General features: G+C 57.1%; 2 protein-coding genes across 5 annotated transcripts in view; one reads left to right on the top strand and one right to left on the bottom strand.

Annotated features, from left to right (window-relative positions):
- MRC2 (mannose receptor C type 2) overlaps nt 1-5,502 on the top strand; it is a 56,160-nt gene extending 50,658 nt beyond the window's left edge. For 3 of the 4 annotated variants that reach the window (XM_035026329.1, XM_035026332.1, XM_035026333.1), the window contains 10 exons: nt 437-551; nt 682-845; nt 1,010-1,118; nt 1,641-1,879; nt 2,025-2,193; nt 2,286-2,435; nt 2,760-2,879; nt 3,080-3,259; nt 3,714-3,740; nt 4,209-5,502. In XM_035026329.1, the coding sequence (XP_034882220.1) occupies nt 437-551; nt 682-845; nt 1,010-1,118; nt 1,641-1,879; nt 2,025-2,193; nt 2,286-2,435; nt 2,760-2,879; nt 3,080-3,259; nt 3,714-3,740; nt 4,209-4,432 (1,497 nt within the window). In that variant the 3' untranslated portion in view covers nt 4,433-5,502. The remainder of the gene's footprint in view (nt 1-436; nt 552-681; nt 846-1,009; nt 1,119-1,640; nt 1,880-2,024; nt 2,194-2,285; nt 2,436-2,759; nt 2,880-3,079; nt 3,260-3,713; nt 3,741-4,208) is intronic. The other variant, XM_035026331.1, reaches the window with a different exon arrangement.
- Nucleotides 5,503-15,079: 9,577 nt separating this feature from the next.
- MARCHF10 (membrane associated ring-CH-type finger 10) overlaps nt 15,080-23,738 on the bottom strand; it is a 39,448-nt gene continuing 30,789 nt past the window's right edge. The window contains exons 5-6 of the mRNA XM_035026361.1: nt 18,895-19,008; nt 15,080-15,154 (exon numbers count right to left, since the gene is read on the bottom strand). Of these exons, the coding sequence (XP_034882252.1) occupies nt 15,080-15,154; nt 18,895-19,008 (189 nt within the window). The remainder of the gene's footprint in view (nt 15,155-18,894; nt 19,009-23,738) is intronic.

The raw sequence follows: 23,738 nt of genomic DNA, 5'->3' as shown, positions 1-23,738 counted from the left end.
ACTTGAGAGATTTCCCACCCAGCTGCTGCCTAACAAAGATCATTCAGACATGAAGATAAGAGTGTTGTATGGATGAACATTAAGTTCACAGGACAAGTAACAGATTTCAGGCAACACTTGGGAAGGCGTTTAGCTGAAATCGAGATAGACCTTGTCCCCGCGCATGGCCCAGGGGCTCTCGTCATAGGTAGTAGATCGTTTGGTGGCCTAAGGACGTCCGGCCACTTACAGACTCCCCCTGAGCGTCGGCAGGTGGACGTGAATGTGCTGTGCCAGGCTGAGAGGCTCGAGGAGCCCCGGATGTCCTGGTCCTGTTCTGTTGTCTTCACGGCCCTCGAAGCCTCCCCAGGGCCTGCCGCTGAGGGCTACACAGCAGTTTCTGGGTTTGTGGGACGGGGCGGTGGAGCTGGACATCACGCCTTCCCCTCCGCCCCAGTGTTTCCGAATCCAGGGCCAGGACCCCCAGGACCGTGTGAAGTGGTCAGAGGCACAGTTCTCCTGTGAGCAGCAAGAGGCCCAACTGGTCACCATTGCAAACCCTTTAGAGCAAGGTAGGGCCAGCGCATGGGAAGGCCCCAGTATCCTCTGACACAGCCCCTCTCCCCCCCCAAAAATGGCTAGAGCAGAGCGGGGAAGGGGCTGTCCTGTTGCTCATAACCCTCTCTTCTGGGGGGACTGTAGCATTCATCACGGCCGGCCTGCCCAATGTGACCTTTGACCTTTGGATTGGCCTCCATGCCTCTCAGAAGGACTTCCAGTGGGTGGAGCAGGAACCTCTGCTGTATACCAACTGGGCCCCTGGGGAGCCCTCTGGCCCTAGCCCTGCTCCTGGCAGCAACATACCGGTGAGGAGGCCCCTCGCTCTGCTCCCCGCCCCGGAACCCGCGGCCCTCGCCTTCACTCCCAGGGTCTCCCCTCTTCCAGCCTCTTTGCTCAGAGGGCAGCCCTCTGGGGGCAGTGGCACAGGGCAGAGCTGCCGGGGCTCCTCTGAGCGGCTCCCTCCCCCCAGACCAGCTGTGCAGTGGTCCTGCACAGCCCGTCCGCTCACTTCACTGGCCGCTGGGACGATCGGAGCTGCACGGAGGAGACACACGGCTTCATCTGCCAGAAGGGCACAGGTAGGCGTCAGCCGTGAACTTGGGAACATCCGCACGGGCCCGATGCTGTGGGTCTTGCTGCGAGGAATGACGAAACACGGTCCCTGACCTCAGGGGGTCCCTTGGGTCACCCCCAGAGTCCACTATCTGCTTGGGAAGAAGACCGGGTGCCAATCAGAGGGAAAGGCAGTGAGGATCGAGGGATCTCAGGAGGGAGATTTGGGGGCCTGGGGGGCTGACCAGGGGCAGCCAGACACCGGGCATGCCTGGTGTCAGGGAACCTGAAGTTGTGCGTCTGAGGCCCCCGTGGCTCCGTGCCTGTTCTACAGGGGTTCCTGGGGTGGGAGTAGGTCAAGGCCGCTTCCTCTGTGGCTCGGCAAGAATGTTTCTAGTAACAGAGGCAAACACTGTCCATCTGTGCCAGGCGCTGGGCCCACTGGAGACCTAGTCTCTGCCCAATGTCTAGTGATTCCCCCAGCTTCATGCCTGGGAATGGGGTGAGGGGGGCAGAGCCCGGCCTGAGCCCTGCCCCCTTCCCTGTAGACCCTTCCCTGAGCCCATCCCCAGCAGCGTCGCCCCCTGCCCCCGGCACTGAGCTCTCCTACCTCAACGGCACCTTCCGGCTGCTGCAGAAGCCTCTTCGCTGGCAGGACGCCCTCCTGCTGTGTGAGAGCCGCAACACCAGCCTGGCCCGCGTGCCGGACCCCTACACCCAGGCCTTCCTTACGCAGGCCGCCCGAGGGCTGCGCACCCCACTCTGGATCGGGCTGGCCAGTGAGGAGGTGGGCCGGGACCGCTCCCCCGATTGCCGACCCCCCCCGCCCCGGTCTCCTCCTGACTCCTTGCCTTACCTTACCTGCCTCTGTCCCCCCCCCCCCACTACCGCCTGCCCCCTTCCTCCCACCCTGACGGCCCCCTCGTGCCCAGGGCTCCCGGCGCTACTCCTGGGTCTCGGAGGAGCCGCTGAGCTACATGAGCTGGCAGGACGGGGAGCCCCAGCAGCCAGGGGGCTGCGCCTACGTGGACGTGGACGGGGCCTGGCGCACCGCCAGCTGCGACACCAAGTTGCAGGGGGCTGTCTGCGGCGCGAACAGCGGTGAGTGGGGTCGAGGGGTGGGCAGGGTGTAGGCTGTCCCGGGGAGCACTCTGGGCCACTTCCTCAATCCTGCACCCCTCCCCTCCCCACAGGGCCCCCTCCTCCCCGAAGAATAAGCTACCACGGCAGCTGTCCCCAAGGGCTGGCCGACTCGGCGTGGATCCCCTTCCGGGAGCACTGCTACTCCTTCCACATGGAGCTGCTGCTGGGCCACAAGGAGGCGCTGCAGCGCTGCCAGAGAGGTGGGCCAGTGCAGGCCAGAGCCCCCACGGGGTCATTTCAGGCGGTGACCCCTGTCGTGGGCGCTTAGAGGCTCCCGGAACGCAGTCCCCGTGCTGCACCCCACCCACAGGCAGCTGTCACACGGAAGCGCCCCATCAGTTTCCAATTCACAGAGCCCACGTGTGGCATCACACGTCAGTAACCCCGGACCTACGGGCACCCACACACAGATGTGCACTCCGCACCACCCTCCACTCAGGCTGGGGCCTCTCTCGGGGGGGGGGGGTCCTCTGCTACCCCAGGGGGACCACTGTCATCCTGATGTGGGCCTCCCTTGTGTCCAGCGGGTGGGGCGGTCCTGTCCATTCTGGACGAGATGGAGAACGTGTTTGTCTGGGAGCACCTGCAGAGCTCTGAGGGCCAGAGTCGGGGTGCCTGGCTGGGCATGAACTTCAACCCCAAAGGTGGGTACCCCTTGTGTGGCATCGGGAAGGAGGGTGAAGCCTCAGGGGTTTGGGGGGGACGCCTTCCACCAGGGCTTGGTGGGGGTGGGGACTTGCGGGAGGTGAGAATCCGTTGGAGAACAGGCCTGCTCTCTCCCACCGGCACCTGCTCCTCCTCCTCTCCTCTCCCGCACGCCCCCTCGATGTCTGCGTTCCCGTAGGAGGCACCCTGGTCTGGCAGGACAACACAGCTGTGAACTACTCCAACTGGGGATCCCCTGGCCTGGGCCCCAGCATGCTGAGCCACAACAGCTGTTACTGGATCCAGAGCAGCAGCGGGCTTTGGCGCCCCGGCGCCTGCACCAACATTACCATGGGTGTCGTCTGCAAGCTCCCGCGAGGTGAGCGCCGGGCGGACACGCCGCTCGGCCTCCTGCCGCCCCCGCGCAGCCGGTGCTGGGCCTGGGCCAGGGGCTGGCGTCTCATTCTGCCCTGACCCAGCGGATGGGAGGGCACGAAGAGACAGGCCCCGGGGCCGCCGGGACCCTCCCCTGGGATAAACGGGTCTGTAGGAGGGACCGGCCCTTCCTACAAATTTCCAAACTAGACAGCAAACCCGTCATTTTGTAGCGGTTAAGGGCATGGACAGGGTAAACCACTTACCAACTCTGTGACCTTGGGCAAGTTCCTTAAAGTCGATGGCCTCAGTTTCTTCATTTGCAAAATGAGGGTAATAATGTACCTATGAGATCAAATGGGCTAATCAAGCGGCTGGCACTCAGGAAGTGCTCTCTGCTTGCTTATTATTACTATCACGTCTTCAGTTATTAACGGGTCCCCCCCTCTTCCTTGCAGCTGAGGAGAGCAGCTTCTCGCCATCAGGTGAGTCCCAGGCAGGGCTGAGATGAGTCCTCTCCCGCCTTGGCGTTGGCCCAGCATGCCGGGCAGCGGGGGGGCCGTGGGGGGGGCAGCGAGGGCGGCAGCAGGGGTGCAGGCGGGGGGCGGCGGGGGGCAGCGGGGGTGCAGTGGAGGAGTAGCTGGGGGGCAGCCGGGGGTGGGCGGGGGTGCAGCCAGGGGGCAGCGGGAGTGCAACCGGGGGGCGGGCGGGGGTGCAGCCAGGGGGCAGCGGGGGGCAGCGGGGGGCAGCGGGGGAGTAGCTGGGGGGCAGCCGGGGGCAGGTGGGGGCGGGTGGGGGTGCAGCCAGGGGGCAGCGGGGTGCAACCGGGGGGCAGGCGGGGGTGCAGCCAGGGGGCAGCGGGGTGCAACCGGGGGGCGGGCGGGGGGCAGCAGGGGGTGGGGGGCGCACCGGGGGGGGCACAGCCTCCCCACTGAATGTTGGGCTTGCTGCAGCAGCGCTCCCCGAGAACCCGGCCGCCCTTGTGGTGGTGCTGATGGCGGTGTTGCTGCTCGGGGCCCTGCTGACCGCAGCCTTGATTCTCTACCGGCGGCGACAGAGCGCCGAGCGTGGGACCTTCGAGGGCGCCCGCTACAGCCGCAGCGCCTCGGGCCCCGGCGAGGCCACCGAGAAGAACATTCTGGTGTCTGACATGGAAATGAATGAGCAGCAGGAGTAGAGCCAAGGGCGGTGGGCAGGGTGGGCACAGGAGGAATGGGGAGGCCGGGCCCTGGGTCAGCCGGGCCCCCCACCAGCTGCCAGTCCAGGTGGCCTATGGAGGGGTGCCTTTGGGAGCCACTGTTGGGAGCTGGGGCTGATCAGGGCCTGGCTGGTGGGGTCCCTCCTCCCATGAGGGCTGGGCTGAGACCTGGCTGAGTGCAGAGTGGTGTTTCCCTTTGGGGGGGGGGCTAAGGTCTTGTCACCTGGGCCTGTGTCCCCACAGTGACCAGAAGCAGGACGGGAGCCTCTTTCTGCCCCTTTCTCCCCAGGCCCCCCTGCCCAGGCCTGCTGACCCATGCCCCAGGACCCCCTCCTCATTGCAGAGCCCGAGGACCCTCCCCTGAGCCCTCAGCCAGCCTCTGTTCCTTCTGTCCTTCCTGGCAGCCTTGGCTCTGAGACCCTCTCCCCCTTCCGTCCCCCTGCTTCTCATGCAGCCCTTCCTTCTGAGCCAGGGCCCCAGGGTTTGGGGAGCCTGTGGCTCACGGTGGGTGTCAGCTGAGGCGGCCAAGCATCTGTCATTCCTGTGCCGGCTGCGGTGGCCCATGGGGCATGGAGGAGGGGCCTGGCTTGGGCCTGAGAACTAGGGCCCCACTGGGGTGTCAGCTGGGCTGGAAACAGGACTGGGAGAGACACCCTGACCCCCAGGGGGTAACCGGGCTAAGGTGTCATCTCCTGCTGGTTGGGGGAGGGCTCTGTCCCTAAAGAGTCCCCTGTGGGGACCAAAGTAAGTTCCCTAACGTTTCTAGCTCCTGCCTCTGGTTGGAAGAGAGAGGGGAGGGGGTTGCCAGAGTCCTGGGGGGCCCAGAAGCAGGAGACCGCCCTCTAGTGGGGCCCCGAGGAACAGTGCCCGAGCTCCTGGAGGGGCCCAGTCCCAGGGCGCTGACTCAGTGCCTTTCCAAGAGGCCGGGACCCCCGCCCAGGCTGGGGCGACGGCCAGTCCCTGTGCCATGGGGCGCGGGACAATGTGAACACAGACTCAAAGACATGGTCCTTTTCTGTAGTTCTTAATTTTTTTTAATGTGCCATTATTGTGGAAAAAAAAGAAAAGCAAACAAATAAAACACCTTTAAGAGGCTTGAGAGAGAAGGGTTTCGGCTTTGTTCTGTTGTCAGCCTTGTTCCTCACACCGCCTCAGAGATAAATGTCGTGTGTGGAGCTCGAGTCGTGTGTTCCTTCTGCAGTCCTCCATTTTGCTTCTATCTCTGGGCCCTGCAGAGACGCTCTGCACTCTGGTCTCTTCTTCTGGGCCCTTGCCTTTCTGGGCCTGCTCCCCATGTTCGCTGTGACTGGGGATGAGTGTGTGGGTGACAGCTGTGTGCGCTTGGGCAGCTTAGCTCACCTTTCACCATGTGCGAGATGAGGGGACGCACTTCCTGGGGTTGCTTTAAGGCTATTTGAGGATTAAATGAGATCATCTGTGCCAAGCAGTGGGCCCAGAGGCTCCGCGCTCATGCAGTAAGTGCTACTGTTATTTGGGGGCTGTGGTTCCCAGGGGAGCGTTCGAGGTGCCCCGGTCAGCCCTGGGCGGGGGCGGTGGGGAGGGGGGTTGCCGTCCTACCTGCCTCTGAGCTGTGAGCAAGCGCGGATTTGTCCTTGCGGAGTTTGGGCTCAGGGCAGGTCCTCTCGGGACGTCCCTCCCAGCAGTATTCACTCAGGACCTCGGAGCTGGAGACCGAGCAGCCAGCAAAGAGAAGGTTCTGCTAGGAAGTGACGGACAACTCTGCCAGTCCTGCGAGGTGCTGTGGGGAAGGCCGAAACGGGCCTGGGGAGGGGCTGTTAGTTTGGGCTGGGAGGTGGGGCAGGGTCTCGGCAGGGGAAGTGAGATGAACCTGAAGAAGGGAGGGAGTGATCGATGCAAACATCTCGGCAGGTGGCGGCAGGGGGGCGCGTGGTGGGGGGCCCCCACCGTGGTGGTCCCTGTGCTGCTGAGGCCCAGCAAGGCCAGGCTGGCTGGACGGTGGGGAAGGGGAGCGAGGACAAGCCGGATTGCCCCAGTGCCCCAGGCCGTGAAGGCCGTGGTGGAGAGTATGGATGTTGATCAAGTCTAGTAGGAAGTCCTAATCCAGCTGTCCCCTGAGGACGGTGGTGTGGACCTCGGCAGTGGTCACATTCTGGACGCACACGTGTGTTGCACACGTGCTTTACCTCATTCGTGATTTTTTTTTTTTTTAAGATTTATTTATTTATTTATTTGACAGAGAGAGACACAGCAAGAGAGGGAACACAAGCAGGGGGAGTGGGAGAGGGAGAAGCAGGCTTCCCGCTGAGCAGGGAGCCCGATGCGGGACTTGATCCCAGGACCCTGGGATCATGACCTGAGCCGAAGGCAGACGCTCAACGACTGAGCCACCCAGGCACCCACCTCATTTGTGATTTTTTTAAAACAAGTTTCTATTGTTCTGAATAGGTAATACCACCACGTGGTTCAAGGCCTAAACCTAAACGGTACGAAAAGATACACATCGAGAAGTCCAGGGCTTTTGGCCTGGACAGCAGGGTAAATGGGGTGCCCGTTTTTGAGCCAGGGAGCCCCGGGGGGTGGGGGGGGGGCTGGTGAATCCATGACTGAGGCGGAGCTGGAGGTCCTTCTCACGATCTCTCCCCCCTGCAGCCCCAGCAGCGGATTTCCTGACGGGCAGCAGCAGGGCCCTGTGGACGGATCTGGTCACTTTGGGAGGGAGCCCCAATCCCATGGAGGGGGGGTTCCTTAATGATTAACCCACTTCACCCTGAAGTGATTTGCTCTCCAAATTGGGACACGGCTCCCTTTGTGAGTTAAGTGCGCTGCCATTGTCTGCAGCTCAAAAGACAGCTCCACCAGGCCGCAGGGAGCCCCCTGGGGCACAGGCCCTCTGGGAAGCGCGTCGCTGACCCTTGCCCTAGGAGAGAAGCGAAGCTGGGGGTGAAGGCAGGGGCACGGGATCCCTGGGGGTGGGGGGAGCAGCCGAGGAAGCCGAGGACGCAGATGCCTAGTGCTGCCTGGGGGTAGTGATGGTGAGTGTCCAGAGGTTTAAATCATTCCAGAAATACCTGTCCTGGCTCTCCTTCCCATCCCTCACGTGGCTGTCGTCCCCACCAGAGCCCCGCTCCCCACCCAAAAGCATTTCAGACAGCTTCACAGGCACCTGGGGGGCCCCCATAAACCTTGTTCTGAGCCTTTCTGCTTGGGAGCTGCCCAGAGGAGGGTAAGGGGATGCTCTGGCAGCTCTCTGTCGGGGCAGGAGGAAGGCTCTGGGCCAGGGTGGGTGGGGGGGCTTGGGGGGGTTGCCATTTGCCTCTGATTCCGGGATAGTGCTGGTTCTAGTGGGGTACACAGCCTCCTGCCCTTCTGCTCGTTTCAGTTCGGTAAACATTAAGCACTCCTCTGCGACCATCCTTGCTGGGGGTAAGATGCCCTGAGACCCAGCCCGGTGGGCTTTGGCAGAGGGCATGGTATGCCCGGCACCAAGGCCAACCTTCACTTGCAGGGCTAAGCTGGCTCAGCTCTGGCCCCCAGGATGCTCAGTGACAGCTCACTAGAGCCATGAATGAACGGGAGAACAGTGTCAGGCCTGCTCACCACCTCTCCTTGTCAAGGCAGAGATGGCCTCCTCCCAGGTGTCCTGGCAGAGCCGGCCTGGCCCAGTGGGCAACACTGTGAGGCGGCAGGGGTGAGGAGCCAGCCAGCCACACCACATGGCTTTCCTGGAACAGGGCCGGCTGAGCCCTGCCAAGCTGCCTTGAGCACCAGCGCTTGAGCGTGTTACAGGCACAAGGTAGAGCATTGTGTCTGGAGGGCGGACCCGGAGAAAGGGGGGCAGGCGGAGGAAAGGAGAAAAGGAGAGGAAATAGGGAGGGGCCTAGAGGGGGGACAAGGAGATGAAAGTGCCCAGACGTTCAGGCCTTTATCTTAGGGGCCAGGGCTGCCAAGAGGCCCCAGGAAAGGGCTGACTTGGATCCTGACTCCCACCAGGGTCGGCACCACTTGAGCTGTAGATTGCAGTCCCTCCTTGTCCAGAAAAGCAGGCAGGCTGCCAGCCCTCGAGGGAGGAGAGGAGCTAAGCGTGAGCAGGCGTCCCCCACCCCTTGAAATGGATTTGTCGCTGGCGCTCCATGCAAAAAAATGACTATCTTCTGATATAGCAGCAGATGGCATGAGTTTGGTTTTAGCTGTTTCCAGGAAATCCTGCTCTGCTAAGGCTTTCTGATCCAGTCAATGTTCTCCCCTTTCTTCCCCGGCACCTCTAAGTTCTGTGGCGTGTCCTGGGACCTGGTCCTTGGTCATTGAACGTCCCTGCTGGTTCATGCAGAGATGCCCTTCTTTTGCCCTTTTGTGTCTCCTCCCCAAGCCCTCCCCGCCAGGGGCTCTGGTGACCACCCATTCCCAACTTCTGGAGTTGGTTAAGGATGTTACCCTCTCTCTCAGGCAGGCCAGGAGCGTGGCCTTGGCCACCAGACTGACTTCACCTTGTAAACTTGGGCACATCACATAACTTGCTTGAGGTTAGGTTTGTGATGGTTAATTTTATGGGTCCATTTGGATGCCCAGATAAGCTGGAAAAGCGTTATTTCTGGGTGCATCCGTGAGGGTGTTTCCAGAAGAGATTAGCATTTGAATGGGTAGCCTGAGTAAAGAGTATCTCCCTCCCCAGGGTGGGTGGGCATTCCCCAATCTGTTGAGGGCCTGAGTACAACAAAAAGGCAGAGGAAGGGTGAATTTTTCTCTCTGCTGGAGTGGGGACATCCATCTTCTCCTGCCCTGGAGAATCAGCTCTCCTGGTTCTTGGGCCTTCAGACTTGGGCTGGGACTCAGAGTGTTGGCTCCCTGCTTCTCAGGCCTGTAGGTTTGAACTGGAACGACATCACAGGCTTACCCGGGACTTTAGCTCACAGATGGCAGGTGGTGGGGCTTCTCAGCCTCCATAACTGCGTGAGCCAATCCTTCATAATAAATCTCTTTCTACATATTTATAAATATATCCTACCGGTTCTGTTTCTCTGGAGAACCCTAATTCAGGTTTCCTCTCATGTAACACGGAGTTAATATGTGCCTCACAAGCTTATTGTGGGTCCCTAGGCCCAGCTTATAGAAAGTGCTTTATAAGTGGCATCTGTGGGTTCATATTACCTTGATTTGACTTTTTCTATATATGATCTGTTGCCCCAATAAGACTATACTCCTCGGGGGTAGGCGTCATGCATTTGTCATGTGTCCTCACAACCTGGCATATGATGATGGTTGATACATGTTTGAGGGTCACAATGAAGCCAAAGACTTTTTAAAAAATACTCATGTTCCATCCACTGGGTCTCAACCTCTAATAGACTCTGGCAGTATTTACTCAGTTAGAAAGGGGCAAGGTAGTCCTCTTCCCCAGGGTCTTTTAATAAATGCGACTTGATTCTTTGGGCACCTCGGGCCATGAGAAGCCCCATCAGTGGGCCCCTGGGCCATCGTAATGTAGAATTAATGGTGTGGGTAGACATCAGTTCTGTGGTGTCTCTCTTTCCACCCCCAGATCTCTGAGGAGGCACTCCTGGTTTCCTGGGTCAACTGTTGAAATCGTTTTCAACAACCCAAATTGGCTGACGGGAACCTGGATGGGTCTCAGGATAGCTACCTCAAACACTGTCACATTTTATAGCAGACTTGGCTTGTCAGAACATTTCTAGGGCCACCTCGGATTCCATCAAGCTGTCTATACAACTTAGTTTTAAATATGCATTGTTCCTTCTTAGACATTTCTCAGTGTTGGCTCCTGGACAAATCTTTCATCTTCAGTCAACCTTAGAATCCGGTTGAAAAATAAAGGCCCATTTTCGCATAGAATGATTAGGGCTTGGGGCTGCATTTGTGAATGGAAGAATTTAAGATTTTAGGGGGGGTTTCGTTGTTGTTGTTGTTGTTGTTGTTGTTGTTTTTTACATCAGGGAGATATTTTCGACTGGAATGGCTCTCGTAGGTTCTGTTAACATTCAAGAGCATCCTTTTGCTTTGCTCTTGGATCTTGGAGCTAGGCTGTCTGGCTAGATCCACCAGTTTGCAGGAATGGAGTCACTTTAAATGTGGAGCATGTCAGGGATGGACAAGATTTTGAGGGACTTCAATCAAGTCCAGACTTCCTAAAACCCTGTTGGCAACACTGTTCATCTCGGGCGAAATCCTCTTTGCAGCAAAATCTGCAATGTCCCCTCCTGGTCTTGAAGGTGGGAGGGAGAAGCCCCTCTTTCTCTTCATTATCCCTTTCTGTCCCTCCTCTCTCTCATTCTCTGTCCCTTCCTCCATTTTTAAAGAAAATTTATTGAGGCACAGCCTACAGTTACACCATAGAGCTCACCCACTGTGAGGGCACAGTTCAGTGAGCTTCAGTAAATTTATCTGGTCGGAGAAGCTTCCCCACGATCCAGTGGTACAGCAGCGTAATCAGCCAGATCCTCCTGAGCCCATTCGCAGGCAGTCTCTTCTCCTAGTCCCAACCCTGCAACCACTGATCTGTCTCTATAGTTTTGCCTTTTCTAGAAATTGCGTGTAAATCGAATCATACACTATGTTGATCTTGGTGTCTGGCTTCCTTCACTCAGCATCATGTTTTTGCATCTATCAGTACTTCATTCCCTCCATCCTTATTTTTTGACTTATCTTTGCCTCTCTCTCATACGCACACAAACACTCAGTTTTCTCACTAACCTTCCCGGACCTTTTTTTTTTTTTTTTAAAGTAGGTCCAGGCCCAGCACGGAGCCCAATGCAGGGCTTGAACTCACGACCCTGAAATCAAGACCTGGGCTGAGATCAAGAGTCAGGACGCTTCACCGACTGAGCCACCCAGGCACCCCTGACCTTTTTTTTTTTTTTTTCTACCCTCACATCTTGATCTGGTCTTTGGGCCCTAGGGTGTAAATAGGAGAGTAGTGTGGAGACTAAAAAAAAAAAGCACAAAAGGAAGCTGGGTGAATAAAGTCATTTTATTGAAGATGCGGCCTGATTCCACTCAGGGTGGAGGGAGGCCTGAACAGGCGCCCCGTGCAAGGGGTCAGGGGCTGCCGGGCGCCTGGGGCTTCTGGCCATGGGGGGGGGGGCAGCAGGGCCACCAGCGGGGACTCAATGAGCCCCGGCTGCCTGGCTTGTGCCGTCGGGAACTGCGCGGGTCCCTGCTGCTGTCCCTAATGCTCAGGCCAGACCCCAAGGAGGGAGGGGCACACGGTGAAAATGGTAACTGTAAACACTGTGGTTTCAGTTTCAGTAAAGAGGAGGCAGGACGGAGGCACGTGGGGACATAGAAAAAGCGGCTGTGGGGAGATGTCTTCGCAGAGCTCCGGGGGCCAGCTGCCTTGCTAGACGACGGGGCTGTTGCTGTCATTTCCATCCCCCAGCTCAGAACCTGGAAGGCAAGGAGGTGTCTCAGGCTGGAGGGCCATGGTGGACGGTGAGCTCCGCCGATGAGGGCGTGCCCCCTCCTGCCCCCACTCCAGCCCTGGGCGTGCGCGCATGCACACACACACACACGCACACGCACGCACGCCACAGTGCCTAGAACAGTGTGAGTAACAGAGGCTGCTCTCTCTGGAATCCTGGAATGCCCCTCCGAGCTTCCAGCCAGGCCAGGACAGAGGGGCCATAAGCCCCTCAACAAAAGCTCCTAGGTCCACATCCTCACCCGACCTGGGGCAGCAAAGGTTTGCAGGCGGAATCCTTGGAGGAGCCCTGCCTCCTCTCAGGGTAATGCCCCCACATGCTTGCCCCTTTCCTTAACCTGGCACGGAAATCGGGGGGGAGGGGGTTTGCCTAGGTCTTTAAGAAATCTTTCAGACATCAAACGACTGGAGGTAGAGGGCCATGTGATGGGAGGAAGAGGAGCAAAGAGGCAGTTGGAAGGCAGTGGGGTCCAAGTGGAGGAGGTGGAGTCTGGGGGGGGGGTTTATTCTTGGGGGAGACTCTTGTTTTCCATATACTTTTCCCACTGGCTTGAGTGAGTGCTCCCGGACTGTCTGGAAACCACTGAAGGGCAAAGAGCAGGAGCAATTGACATGCTCCCATCGTACCAGGACCCTCTCAGCCTCTACCTCAGCTACAGGGAGGCCCCAGGCCCACGAGCTGCCTCTGGGCCCTCGCCTATCCTGTTCTGTCCCCCAAAACTAGTTTCCTTGACCTGTGTGTATGGGGGTGAGGTGGTCCGGCCCAGCCTTTGGCCTGACGACCCTCAAGCCTGTTCCTGTCCACACCCGTGTGGATGGCCACAGGAGGTACTGTTCCCCTCCCAGGCCTTGGACTTGGCTGTGCCAGCTGGGGAGCGGCTGTGACGGGGGAGGGGGCTGGGTCACAGAGCCATGGGGCAAGTTGTCAGACTTGGGCACACCCGCGCAGGAGCTCGCCCTAGCTGCTTCCACCTCAGGGCTTCCCGTGGCATGTGTGGGCTCCAGATGCCGGGGAGGGGGGAGCCCCAGTGAGAACGTTGGCAGGGGCACCACGGAGCCACAAAGAGGCTGGCGTCTCCTTGTGCCACTTGGTGGGCCCTGATGTTTCGTCTTTTTCCTCCCTTTTCACCTGAGCTGAGCTAGGGCAGCAGGTCACAGCTGTGCCTCGGCTCTGGCAACAACCCATCTTAACGAAGGGCTGCCAACCAGGTGAGTCATGCCAGGCTGCTGGGGACCAGAGAAGAGTGTGGCCAGGGGGAGGCCGGGAGGCGTGGGCATCTGGCTGCCCCGGCTTTTTCTCGATCACGGCCCTGGCGGGAAGCCAGGCCAGAGCTGCCCCTGACCAACGTGCCAGGACTGTCCCTCTGCGCCGGGCTCTCCTCCACCTCGGCGGCCTCCACCCGTGTCCAGGATGGTGCAGGGCTGGCGGCAGGTAGAGAGGGCCTAGACCTACAGTTCCAGGGGAGATCTGGCCGCCCCCACTTTGGGGCGGATCCTACAGCCAGTCCCCGCTTCCTGAGGAGGGACGCTAAGTGACGATCAGCGGGACCATCTGCCTCCGAGCGACGCAGGCACTCACGGGGACGGTCCTCGCGCCTCCTCCGCGGAGACTCGTTTTGAAGCAGCGCCCCAGGGATGCTCTTCTCCTGCCCCCCCGAGAGGGCAGTCTTGCCTGCGGCCCGGGCTCGGACGCCCCCCGGGGGAAAGGCTGGGTCCCCGGCACCGCAGGGCGATAGCGGCCCGCGCTGGGCACTAGGGGTCGCCCCTGCCCATGCGAACCGCCGGGCGCGCGGGCCGCAGGTTTCCCGGGACCGGGAAGAGCCGCCGGCGCCACCGGGGCGGGGGGCGGGGAGGGGGCGCCGCCGAGAGCCTGCCCCGAGCCGCGGGGGCCCCCCAGCTGCTCCCCGAGGTCGGCTCGCGGCCGCGCCCTTTCGGCGCAGGGGCTGCCGCGGGAGGCCGCCACTGGGACCTGCGAGCGAGGCGCAGAGGCGCTTTTCCCCGAGACACAAAGGTCTTTTCTAGATCTCCCCGCTCCCTTCCCGCTCGCTCCCTTCCCGGCTGCCGGAGGGGGAGCAGCAGCCCCGGGTGCGCCCAGGCGACAGGGCCTGGCGGCGGGGGCCCCGAGGGGCCCCGGGACCGTCACCCGGCGGGGATGGACCCCGTGGTCGCGCCCAGGGCTGGCACTCGGGCTCCTTTTGTGAACCGAGGGAAGCGTCCCCTCCCCGCGTCTCTGAGAACGGTCAGCCCGGGTTCTCAGCACTGCGTGCCCTGAATAATCAATTGGCTTCTCGAGGGTCGTCATCTGGGCCCCACCCTGTGGAGCTTTGAGCCCGTGCAGCTTCTCCGGGCGGGCCTGTTGGGGGTTCCGCCGGGATGACCAGGGGCCCCCCCCAGGGTCTGAATTCGAATCTCCAGGAGGGGCCTCGGAATCTGCACTTTCGGTAAATTTCCCAGGTGATTCTGATGGCAAAGCCAGTGTGGGGATCACTCTTCACTTTAAACCTGCCTTAGGGCAGGCAGTTGTAAGATTTCTCCCCTGAAGAACTTCTGGAATTGGAATTGTCACACCCACCTCAGTCCACTGTGATGTTTATTCTCCCTGCTGAGGGAGAAGCTCCTCCTGAGTCTGCTTGCAAGCCCTCCTGCTTTAATTAAGCACATTTTCTTCAGTTGGGTTTTCTATGGGATAACGAGCCTGTTGGAAGACAGCTGTCCTGCCCTCCTTTGGGGGACCTTTCTCAGGAGACCTGTTTTCCTTGCTCAACCTGTGAATCCTGCGGCCCCACCTGACCTGGCCGCGTGGTGAGACGATCCATTGCAGTCACTGGCTCCTGAATGAATGGGGTCCCTTCCTGTAGGGGCTAACCAGCACCCTTCCAGGGTTTAGAAGATAACCCAAGAGGCTCCCCAAATACTGGATGCTGGAAAAATCCCAGCAAAGGAAAAGGGGAAATAAACCTGCAGCAAGTCATCCTGTGCCCGCCTGACGATACCATCTTCCCTTTAGTTGGCCCTTGTCCTTGCTTTCAGGATGAATTAAAATCCTTATCTGCTCTGCATCTAGTGGACTTGGGACTCAACTCCCTGACGGCTGCCGCTAGACTTTCCCAAGCTTTGTGGGGTTATTTATGCCTCTGGCTGGTGGTCATTACTTCCTTCCACAGTATGAAGTTCCATCCAGTCACAGAAAAACAGTAAATTAGCAAATACCCTCAAAATGGCAGGACTGACCCCCCAAACCTACTTTCATTTTCTTCCGGTCTGGATTGTGGGTAATTTCTTGACAACTATGAGAAAGAAGACAAAGAAAAATGAATTGTTTTTCCAAAGCAATTGTGAACAGATGTATAATTCCCCGCTCTTGGGAATGTTCTGGGAATCCCTCACATCACCTTAAAGGGGCAGAGGTGCCGAGGGCAGTGTTGATATTCAGCACCTGCAGGGGCTTAGCCTCGTGCTAAAGGCAGGGCAGAGAGAAGCCAGGTCACCTTCGTTGGCGGTTCAGGGCTTCTAAATTTGGCCGTGGGAGCAGACTTGCTTCCTTTCGGCAATTGATGTGAACAGCAGAAGCCCATTCTGAGGGTTCGAGAATCACATTTACAAGCCGTGGGGGTGAAGGCCGTGCTAATTGGCCACTTGCCTCACCCCTGGCTTTTAAACAATCAGTTGTGTTCTCTGCCTGGCAGGAAGCTGCAGGCCCATCAAGGCTCTGGGCTCCGTCTTTGTTGTGACTTTATGGCATTTTATGCCACAATGAGAAACACTGTGTACTCCGTGGGAGCCCATTGTGCCAGGCTGCAAGGATGTGGGCTCCTGTGCAGAGGGCTGGTGCTCTGCCCCCCGAGAGGGAGAAGAGGGGCTTTGTGACAGGCTGGAAGGCAAAACAAGGGGTGCTGGACACTGTTACTGGGGCAACTGCTGGCCAGTGTGGGGGCAGCTGTGGCTCCTGGGTCCCCGTCACCCGCAGGCCGGGTGGGGAGGGCAGGAGAAGGATGGACTTTCTTCTAAGTCAATTCTACATCAGGACTGTGCCAACCGCGACCCCCAACCCCTCCAGGCTGCTAAGCTGGCCTCATCCCGCCTCCAGACTCGAGACTCCAGACTCCGTGCCAGGTGACCGCCTCTGTATGTAAGCCAGCTCTCAGTCCTCGAGGAAACGCCATCTGGGTGAGTAGGGAAGTTTTCCCAAATGAGGGCCAAGCCTGGGCCTCCAATATTTTGGGTAGATTTGGTTCTTTGAGGCAAGAGTTTTGGGGTTTGTAGAAACGGTGTGAATGGAAGGGCCCAGAGAAAGTCTCACCCACAGATGGGCCAGTGGAGTTTCAGAGCTCCTTCAGGACCCTGCCTGTCCCCCCAGCCAGCCACTGCCCGCCCCCCACCCCGTGACCCTCCCCTGAGTGTTATACAGGTGGAAGTTTCCCGACAGATGAAATGTTACTCCAGCATACCTGGGGCAGGAGAGCAAGGCAGTGCTCGCTCCGGAAGGTCACGGGCACTGTCATGATCCCTGGGAGGCCTGGGGTCCCACTGCCCTTTGCCTTTTAGCTCACGGACAGAGATTCTTTCTAGCGTTTTACCTAGTTTACTGAAGTCGGCCCTTAAGAGGTACAGGGGAGCTGCCATGGGCAGGCAGGGAGAGGAATTCGGGGAACAGGTACATTTCATTGGGGAAACAGCATGGTGTAGAAGGCCTGGCTTTGCCTTCAGGGCACTCACCACCTCACTAAGGAGACAAATTGTTTGTTTATGGGATCACTGGACACCCCTGGAAGTCCCAGCCAGGGAAGATCTTGTGTTGTCAATACACAGCCTCTGGAAATTCACTGGGTCCACTGGTTCTCTTGACCAAGGGCTACTTTCCAGTTATTTCCTGTCTTTATAAATATGAGTCTCATCTTCCACCTTGATCAGAAGTTCCTCAAAGAATGGGACAACATGGCATCATGTCCAGTAGCCACTTTCCCCGATCCCCATCTCAGCACCTGGTACAGGCCAGGGCATGAATGAATGAGTGAATGAATGATCATCACCATGGGCAAACATTCATCACTGGGTGTCCTAATGAGACACAACCAAGGAGCCCAACGTGAATGGGTTCTCCAGTTCTGATAGGTAAAGGAGAGAGAAGGGGTTCATCCCCCCCCAACATGGTGCCTCTTTTTTGCTAAATGTTACCCTCAGATTCTGAGTGTCTTCTCCAAGAAGATACTGAGACTCAAATCCAGAAGACTGTGAATTTGACAAAAGCCATTTGGGTCCCTCTTCACTGGCTATTTGTACTGGTCATTGCTTGGTGGTTTTAGTGGGTGAGGTCTATTTCAGGGTTTCTTAAATTAAATGTAAGCTTTAGGAGTGCTGCCCTGTCCTTCCTGCTTCCTCCCACCTTGGTTCCCAGATTGCTCCTGGTGTCACTGACTCCTTCTCTAGGATAGTTTTACCAGAAACTTCTTTAGACTCCATGCGTCAGGGCCTCAGTTCTCACCCATTGGGCTGTGCTGTTTGCTGTTTGCTGTGCAGTGCTGTGTGTCCCGGAGGCTAGCATTGCTTACATTAGCTTGCTGACGTCATGGCCATCTGTAACCTATATCAAACCCTGGGTGCTTTGAAGTTCAATGTGCAGTAAAAAGTTCATTAAAAAAGATGGGGAATCATGAAAATGAGGTTATGGAAATGTTAACAAAGGATCATTTCCTGCTTCCTGTACATCCCCCCCCCCTTTTTCTTAATGTATTTCTCTGAGGAATTTATGTCACCATTAAAACGATGGAAGAGTTAAAGGAAGGACAGGCCTGGGTCAGAAAGAGGGTGAGATTCCTGAGGAGATCTCTTGGCCAAGGCCCAGTCCGTTTTCTTCATTAAGAGCTTGGGAGTCTAAAGGGAGAATTTACGCCAGGAAAAAAGAAAAAAAAAAGGGACAAATCTAGAATTCTCGGGACTAACGGTTGGAACCCAGCAGTTTTCACAGGGATGACTCCAAATGGATGGCAGCAGCCTGGTGTCATTGGAAGGTCTGCAACAGGGTCAAGAACCCTTGGAATCGCTGGATTCCAGCCTCCGGGCAGGGACTGGTGCCCCTTACCCACTTGAAGAAGAAGAGAGAGACATGGAGAGAGATGGGAAGCAGGGGACAGAGAAGAGAAGGTCAAGAGAAAGGGAGGGACATGGGATAGGGTGGCAGAGGGTCACTAAAGCTGCCTTGTGGCTTGCCAGTCATGACCTTCTAATGCGAGCAGAGGTCAAGTTTCAAGCCTCGAGGGGTGTTAAACGCTAAAAGCAGATCAGTCCCTGGCATGGCCTTAAGGGAGTGCTCTTTCCTGGCCTGGCCACAGCCAGGCATTTAGCCTAGAGGGAAGGCTCTTGGGAGCTCTGCATTCTGACTTGACCGTGGCCAAATGGACATTCTGGGGGACTTTGCTAAGGCCAGGCTCCTCTCTCCAAACTACCTGGCCTCCTGGAAGGCTCCTGGTTCTCATATTAAAGGAAGGGCAGCCACAGGTGATGATCCCTGGTAAATACACTGTCACTTCTCTAATGGCCAAATGGGACAGCACCTTTATTTCTTGGCATTCACACACCCAGAGATGCTGGGGTAACACACTCTGGGAACCAAAGCTAAAGAAACAGTTCTCCTTGGGGGAAGGTCTCCTGGTTTTCATGGACCCTCCATGCTTGGGCAGTGGGCATTGCCCAGACATAATGCACGCCCAGCCCCGGCAGCCTTGCTGACCTCTTTTTTGGGGGGGGCAAATATCCCTAGAGACCCACTTGCTTCTATGACCATTAATGACCACTTAATTACTACTCCTGTTTAATAGTAAGCAATTATGCAACGATCGCTTACTTTTCGGCCCAAAGGCCACCGTGCGTACACTTACACAGAATCCGTGCCACATCTGCGTCCTGGCGATGACCGCACCATAGCCTCCCCACGTGACCACGAAGACCTCAACAGATTGCACATGTAATCGCCAGCGCTGCAAGGTTTGGGGAAGTGCGGCCGGAAGGGGCGGGTCAGAGCCAGACTCACCCTCTCCCTTGCAACTCGGTTGTAGTCGAGCCTCATGAGTTCTGCAAACCTCTGCTCGTAGAGGTGAAGCAGCAGCACCAGGTACAAGCCTGAATTCATCAGCTCATTCTGTGCCTAAATATGGAAAGGAGACTTTTAAGTTCATCTATAAAATATTCATGATCTAAATCATGGGGCGGAGGGAGAAAAAAGAACAGAGGAAAGAACCACCCACGAAAAATAAAGAAATCACGGGGTGGAGGGTAGTAACAAGACACCAGGGCAAGGCCTGTCCTTGGGGATCAGAGAACAGAGCAAGAGGGGATTCAGCGTAGAGGCTGGGCGGCTGTTCTGGAATTCTTTACTACTGAATGGAGGATGCCCTGGGAGGGCTCCACGCTTCAGGCTCAATCCCATGCTGTGAACATTTATGGGGCAGTTATATGTCAAAGCCTTGAGCTGGGTGTTGTGGGGAACGTGGGGCAAAAGGTCTCCGTGACCTGCTGGGAGCCCATCATCTGACATGGGAGAACCTTGTTCAGAAACAGTTCCAGTTCCAGCTGGATGTGCCTGCTACAGTGGAGGTGCACAGGGGGAGAGAGACGGGTTTACTAGGACATGGGGAAGGCCTCTCGATGGTCCTTAAAGGACGGGAGGGCCTTCGGTTGGCCCTGAGGGTTGGTGAGGTCGGACGGAGGCACTGAACGCCAGCAAAGGCCTGGGGGCGGAGAGAGCAGAGCACGTGCTGGGCAACATTCCCTACTCGCGAGTGTGGCTGGAGTATTTGGGGAAGGTGTTTGTTCTGGATTGAAAACATTTTCTTGGTATGAGCTGGGGAGATGGGAAGGTGGGAACCCATCAGGCAGCACTGGGAGTTTGGATGTCATCCTGTGTGCAGCTCCTGGCCTCTGAGCAGAGGAGTAAACACAACGGGATGTGTGTCTTAGGAAGGCAAACGTTTCTGTGGGAGAACTGGGAACACAGATGCCACAGCGCAGTTTTATTTCCCTAGATCCCTCGTTTGTCCAGAGAAAAGGCCCCAGGCCTTAGGTCTGTATGTTTCTCTCTCTATAATTGGGCTTAATGATGGTCTCACCTGAGGCTCCCGCCCTGGCTGGTCTATTATTTAACTTCCAGACAGTGAGTGTGCGCCCGGCAGAGTCCCAGATGGACTGTGAACCTCAGGGCCTTGGCTCATCTCTTCCTCTTTTGGTCAGTTGGCTTGTTTTGTGCTTCTGTTTTGATTGTCCCCCTCCCACTGTTCACAGGCTGTGTCCACAGCTTTTCCAGTTTTCACGATGTCCCCTCCTTGCAGAAGCCTTCCTGATGAACCTCCTTTGTTCCAATCATTCCTTTACTCCCGGATTACCAATCCTTGCTTTTATACACTGCATCTTGCTCCGGTTAATGTTTTTGCTTTTTCTCGGTGGGTGGGTTGTGTTTTATTTTTCCTCGCTGGTGCTCGGAGCATAGGGAGGTGCCCAGGGAGGATCAGACTGTTCTGGCTGATGACAGCTCCTCGGTCCTCAGCTCCTTGGAGCAACTTCTGCTGCACAGCCTCACCCTGGGGACCCTTCCTAGACCTTCAGTAAATTAGGGGCCATTAGGAATGACTCCTCCCCCTCTGCTGCTTTGTCTCCCCACCTGGCCTCCTGTCAAATCCCCATGGGTGGGGGGTTGCGGGTGGGCCAGCCGGTGCTCAGGAAGCCCCCAGCAGAGGACATGGCCCTCTGCCTCACCCTGGGGAGAGGCCGGAAGTGTGACCGTTTCCTGGGATAACTGAAGCTCAGACCTGACACAGGGACCACCTCTGTGCCTTTCCCTTCCTTCCGGGCCCATCTCCTTGTCCCCGTTCCATCCAGGGCAGCTCAGGAAGCTGACCCAGGACACACCTCTTCCAGGACGAAACAGTTGCCAGAAAATGTGCCCAAATTGAGCAAGGATCGATGCGTTCTTCCTTCTGAGTCCGGTCCAAGTCTGGATTTTGCCCACTGGCCCCAAGGTCACGGCTCAAGGCCCCTCCGCTCTCCTTACAGACCTGTCTTGAAAGGCTCCCGTCAACTGTCCTTAGCAGTCAGCCTCCTATTTTTAGACTTGGGTCATGTTTTCTGTGCTCTTCTGACCTTGGCCTAGAGCAGGCAGAGAGGAAGTTGCTTGTTTTCACTTTTTTCTCATCGCCCCCTCCCTCCCCACAGAGTCTGCACCTCCTTTGCAGCCTGTCTTAGAAGCTACCGCCCCTGGGAAGCCTTCCTAACCCACCCCTCAGCTGCTCCCCACACACCAAGCCTTGTCCCTTGTTTGCTTTTCTCGGGGGGCTCCGGGGGCGCTGGCGTGGCCTCTCGCGAGCTGCCACTGATTTGCTCTCCAGCACTCTCTTCACCAGGAGGCCTTTATGCTCAGAGACACTCTGATGCATAATGGCAAATCAATCAGCTAGAAAATGGCTTGGAACTATCAGGTTTGTCAAAGCATTCAGGGAAATCATTTACTTTTTATGACTCAATAAGGCCCGGAGGCATGCAGATGGGAAAATATCCACTAATGTTTTCTGCAGATAATTTGAAAAGTCACTTCTAGCAGATTGTGTCTCTTCTCGGGTCTGTGGGAGGGAACCTGTCACGCGGCGCCATAAATCTCACTGGCCGGCCTCCTTGACGTGCGCCCTTTGCAGGGCTTGTGATGCTCCACAGAGGGGCCAGGCTGACCAGTCAGAGGCTGCATTTGCTAGTGAACCCAGAGTCGTCTCATGCTCTGAGCCACAAGCGGGAGGGACTTGTTCTCAGAGAGAGTTCCAGGGCATGTGTTTGGCAAGGGCAAAATGAGCGAGGCTTTGGCGCATTATTCTGTGGAGCTGCGCCTCACCCTCCCTCCCCACCCCATGTCACCCCATGACACCCCATGTGCAGTGTAGACAGGGGAGGGGGCAGGGCGCAGGCTTCAAAGGGAGGGGGCTTGTGAAGCCACTGACAAGAACCCTAGAGCACTCAGGCTGCCTGCCAGATGTTTTTCTTTCTTTTCTCTTGCCACCCCCCCCACCCCTTCGTTTTGTTTAATATTCATTTTGGCCAAGAGATTTACTACCTATGGAAATTCTCAATATAATCCACTCAAAGCAGCAGACAGCCTGGCTGAATGTTCTATCAAGTCTTCAAACGTGTTCAAGAGATGCTCCCGGGTGTGAGGGTGATTAGGTGGCTGCGTGTGTCCAAGGACATCTGTCCGTGGCTGAGATGGAGGAAAGCCAGGCCTGTGCCTTAGAGTAATGACAGCCAGAGGCCCGCTGAGACCCTCCTCTGCTGACAGAAGCACATCTCCATCACGCAGTGGGCGTGGGCCCCCAGGATGGGCAGCCTGGGGCTGTCAAGTGCCAAGACTTTGGGCAGAGTTTTCACTGTGCATGGCCAAAGTGACTCCATTTATAAAAAGGGAGAAGTCACCGCCATCCTGCCTGCTTCCCCAGTGTGTTAGAGCAAAATGAGCTAATTCAAGGGGACAGGGTATTTTGCAAGACAAAAATATCCTGTAAGAGGCAAGAATGAAAGATAGGACTCAGGACAAGGACCCCATGGGCCTTGTTGGCGCCTGTGTTCCTCGTGCCTAGCCCAGCACCTGCTAGATAGTGTGTGCTCAATAAATATACGTACAGATGAAAGAATGACAAAAAATGTATAGTTTTGGACCAGACAGTGGCCCATTCAGTCAGGACTTCTGACGCTGGTGACTCCCAATTTGAATATGCACCAGAATTAGAGAAAGGGCCTTTGAAAACATAGCTGCTGGGCACCACCTCTCCCCCTCCCCCAGATTCTGATTCAGGGGGTCTGGGGGTGGGGCAGAGAATGTGTGTTTCTAACACGTCCCCAAGGGATGCTGATGCTGCTAGTCTGGGGACCACCATGGTTGAGAACTACTGCTCTGAGCCAAGGATCAACAATCCGTAGCCGATCAGCTGAATCTGGCCAGAGGATGTGCTCTGGTTGGCAGGCAGGAAGGAAAGGATGGATGAACACGACTTCTTCAGCTGGGGAGAGCCCTCTCCGTTTTGCCTCCGTTGCGACCACTCTGTTGTGATGACACTTGGCGGGATTCCGACCATTTGCGACCTGCCTGGCCTCTGAGGCATTTGAGTGTACAATCTGTGATCTTGCCTGTTCTTCTGCCTGCTCCCTCTGGGCCCATTTTGGAGTTTGGAACGTTACTTTGAGCAATTCCAGGAGTTCTTCCTTGCAACCAAAAACTGAGTGCCCCAACCAGAATCAAGGATGAGGCCACTTCCTGGGTAAGGAGCCTGCACCCAGGACGACTCCTTCCTGGGCAGCACTCACAGGGGGGACGGATGCCTGTGGGGCTTAATTTTTTAGGCCTCTTTAAGTCAGGAGGGAGGGAGGGTTGAGTGGCCACCGGCCCCGACAGGCCTATGATTGGGCCACCAGGTCCTGGGGCCTCATGGGGCCACTCGGCTGCACACAGCCTGTCAGAGCTCCTCATCTAGCCTCTAGAAGCCTAGTAACAAGCCTTGACCCTGTGGGGCCTACAGAAACCACCCAGTGTCTGCGAGATGGGGGGGTAATCAGACTCCGATGCCCTGTAAGGGCCCACGGGCAGCAAGCACACTTCCCCTACTCAGGTGCATCGAACCAAACCAGGGAAACTCTCTGGTCTGAGCCCCTCCACACCCCCAAAGCCATTGACAATGCTACTAATTCTTGCTCCGTGGTTTAGAGCAGTGATCCCCAAAGGCACGTGGATAGCTCACTCCTCTTTTTCCTTCCTGCTCTTAAATGTCTCTTCCTCAGGGAAGCCTTCTCTGGTCCTGAGAGTGGGTCCGATCTCTTTGTGGCTGCACGTCGTCCCTTGTTGTGATC

This window comes from Mirounga leonina, unplaced genomic scaffold, assembly GCF_011800145.1.
Source record: "Mirounga leonina isolate KUSES-001 unplaced genomic scaffold, KU_Mleo_1.0 Mir_197, whole genome shotgun sequence".
Lineage (NCBI taxonomy): Eukaryota > Metazoa > Chordata > Mammalia > Carnivora > Phocidae > Mirounga > Mirounga leonina.
Note: the sequence above shows the minus strand (reverse complement) of the source record. Positions and strands in the feature narration are given on the sequence as shown.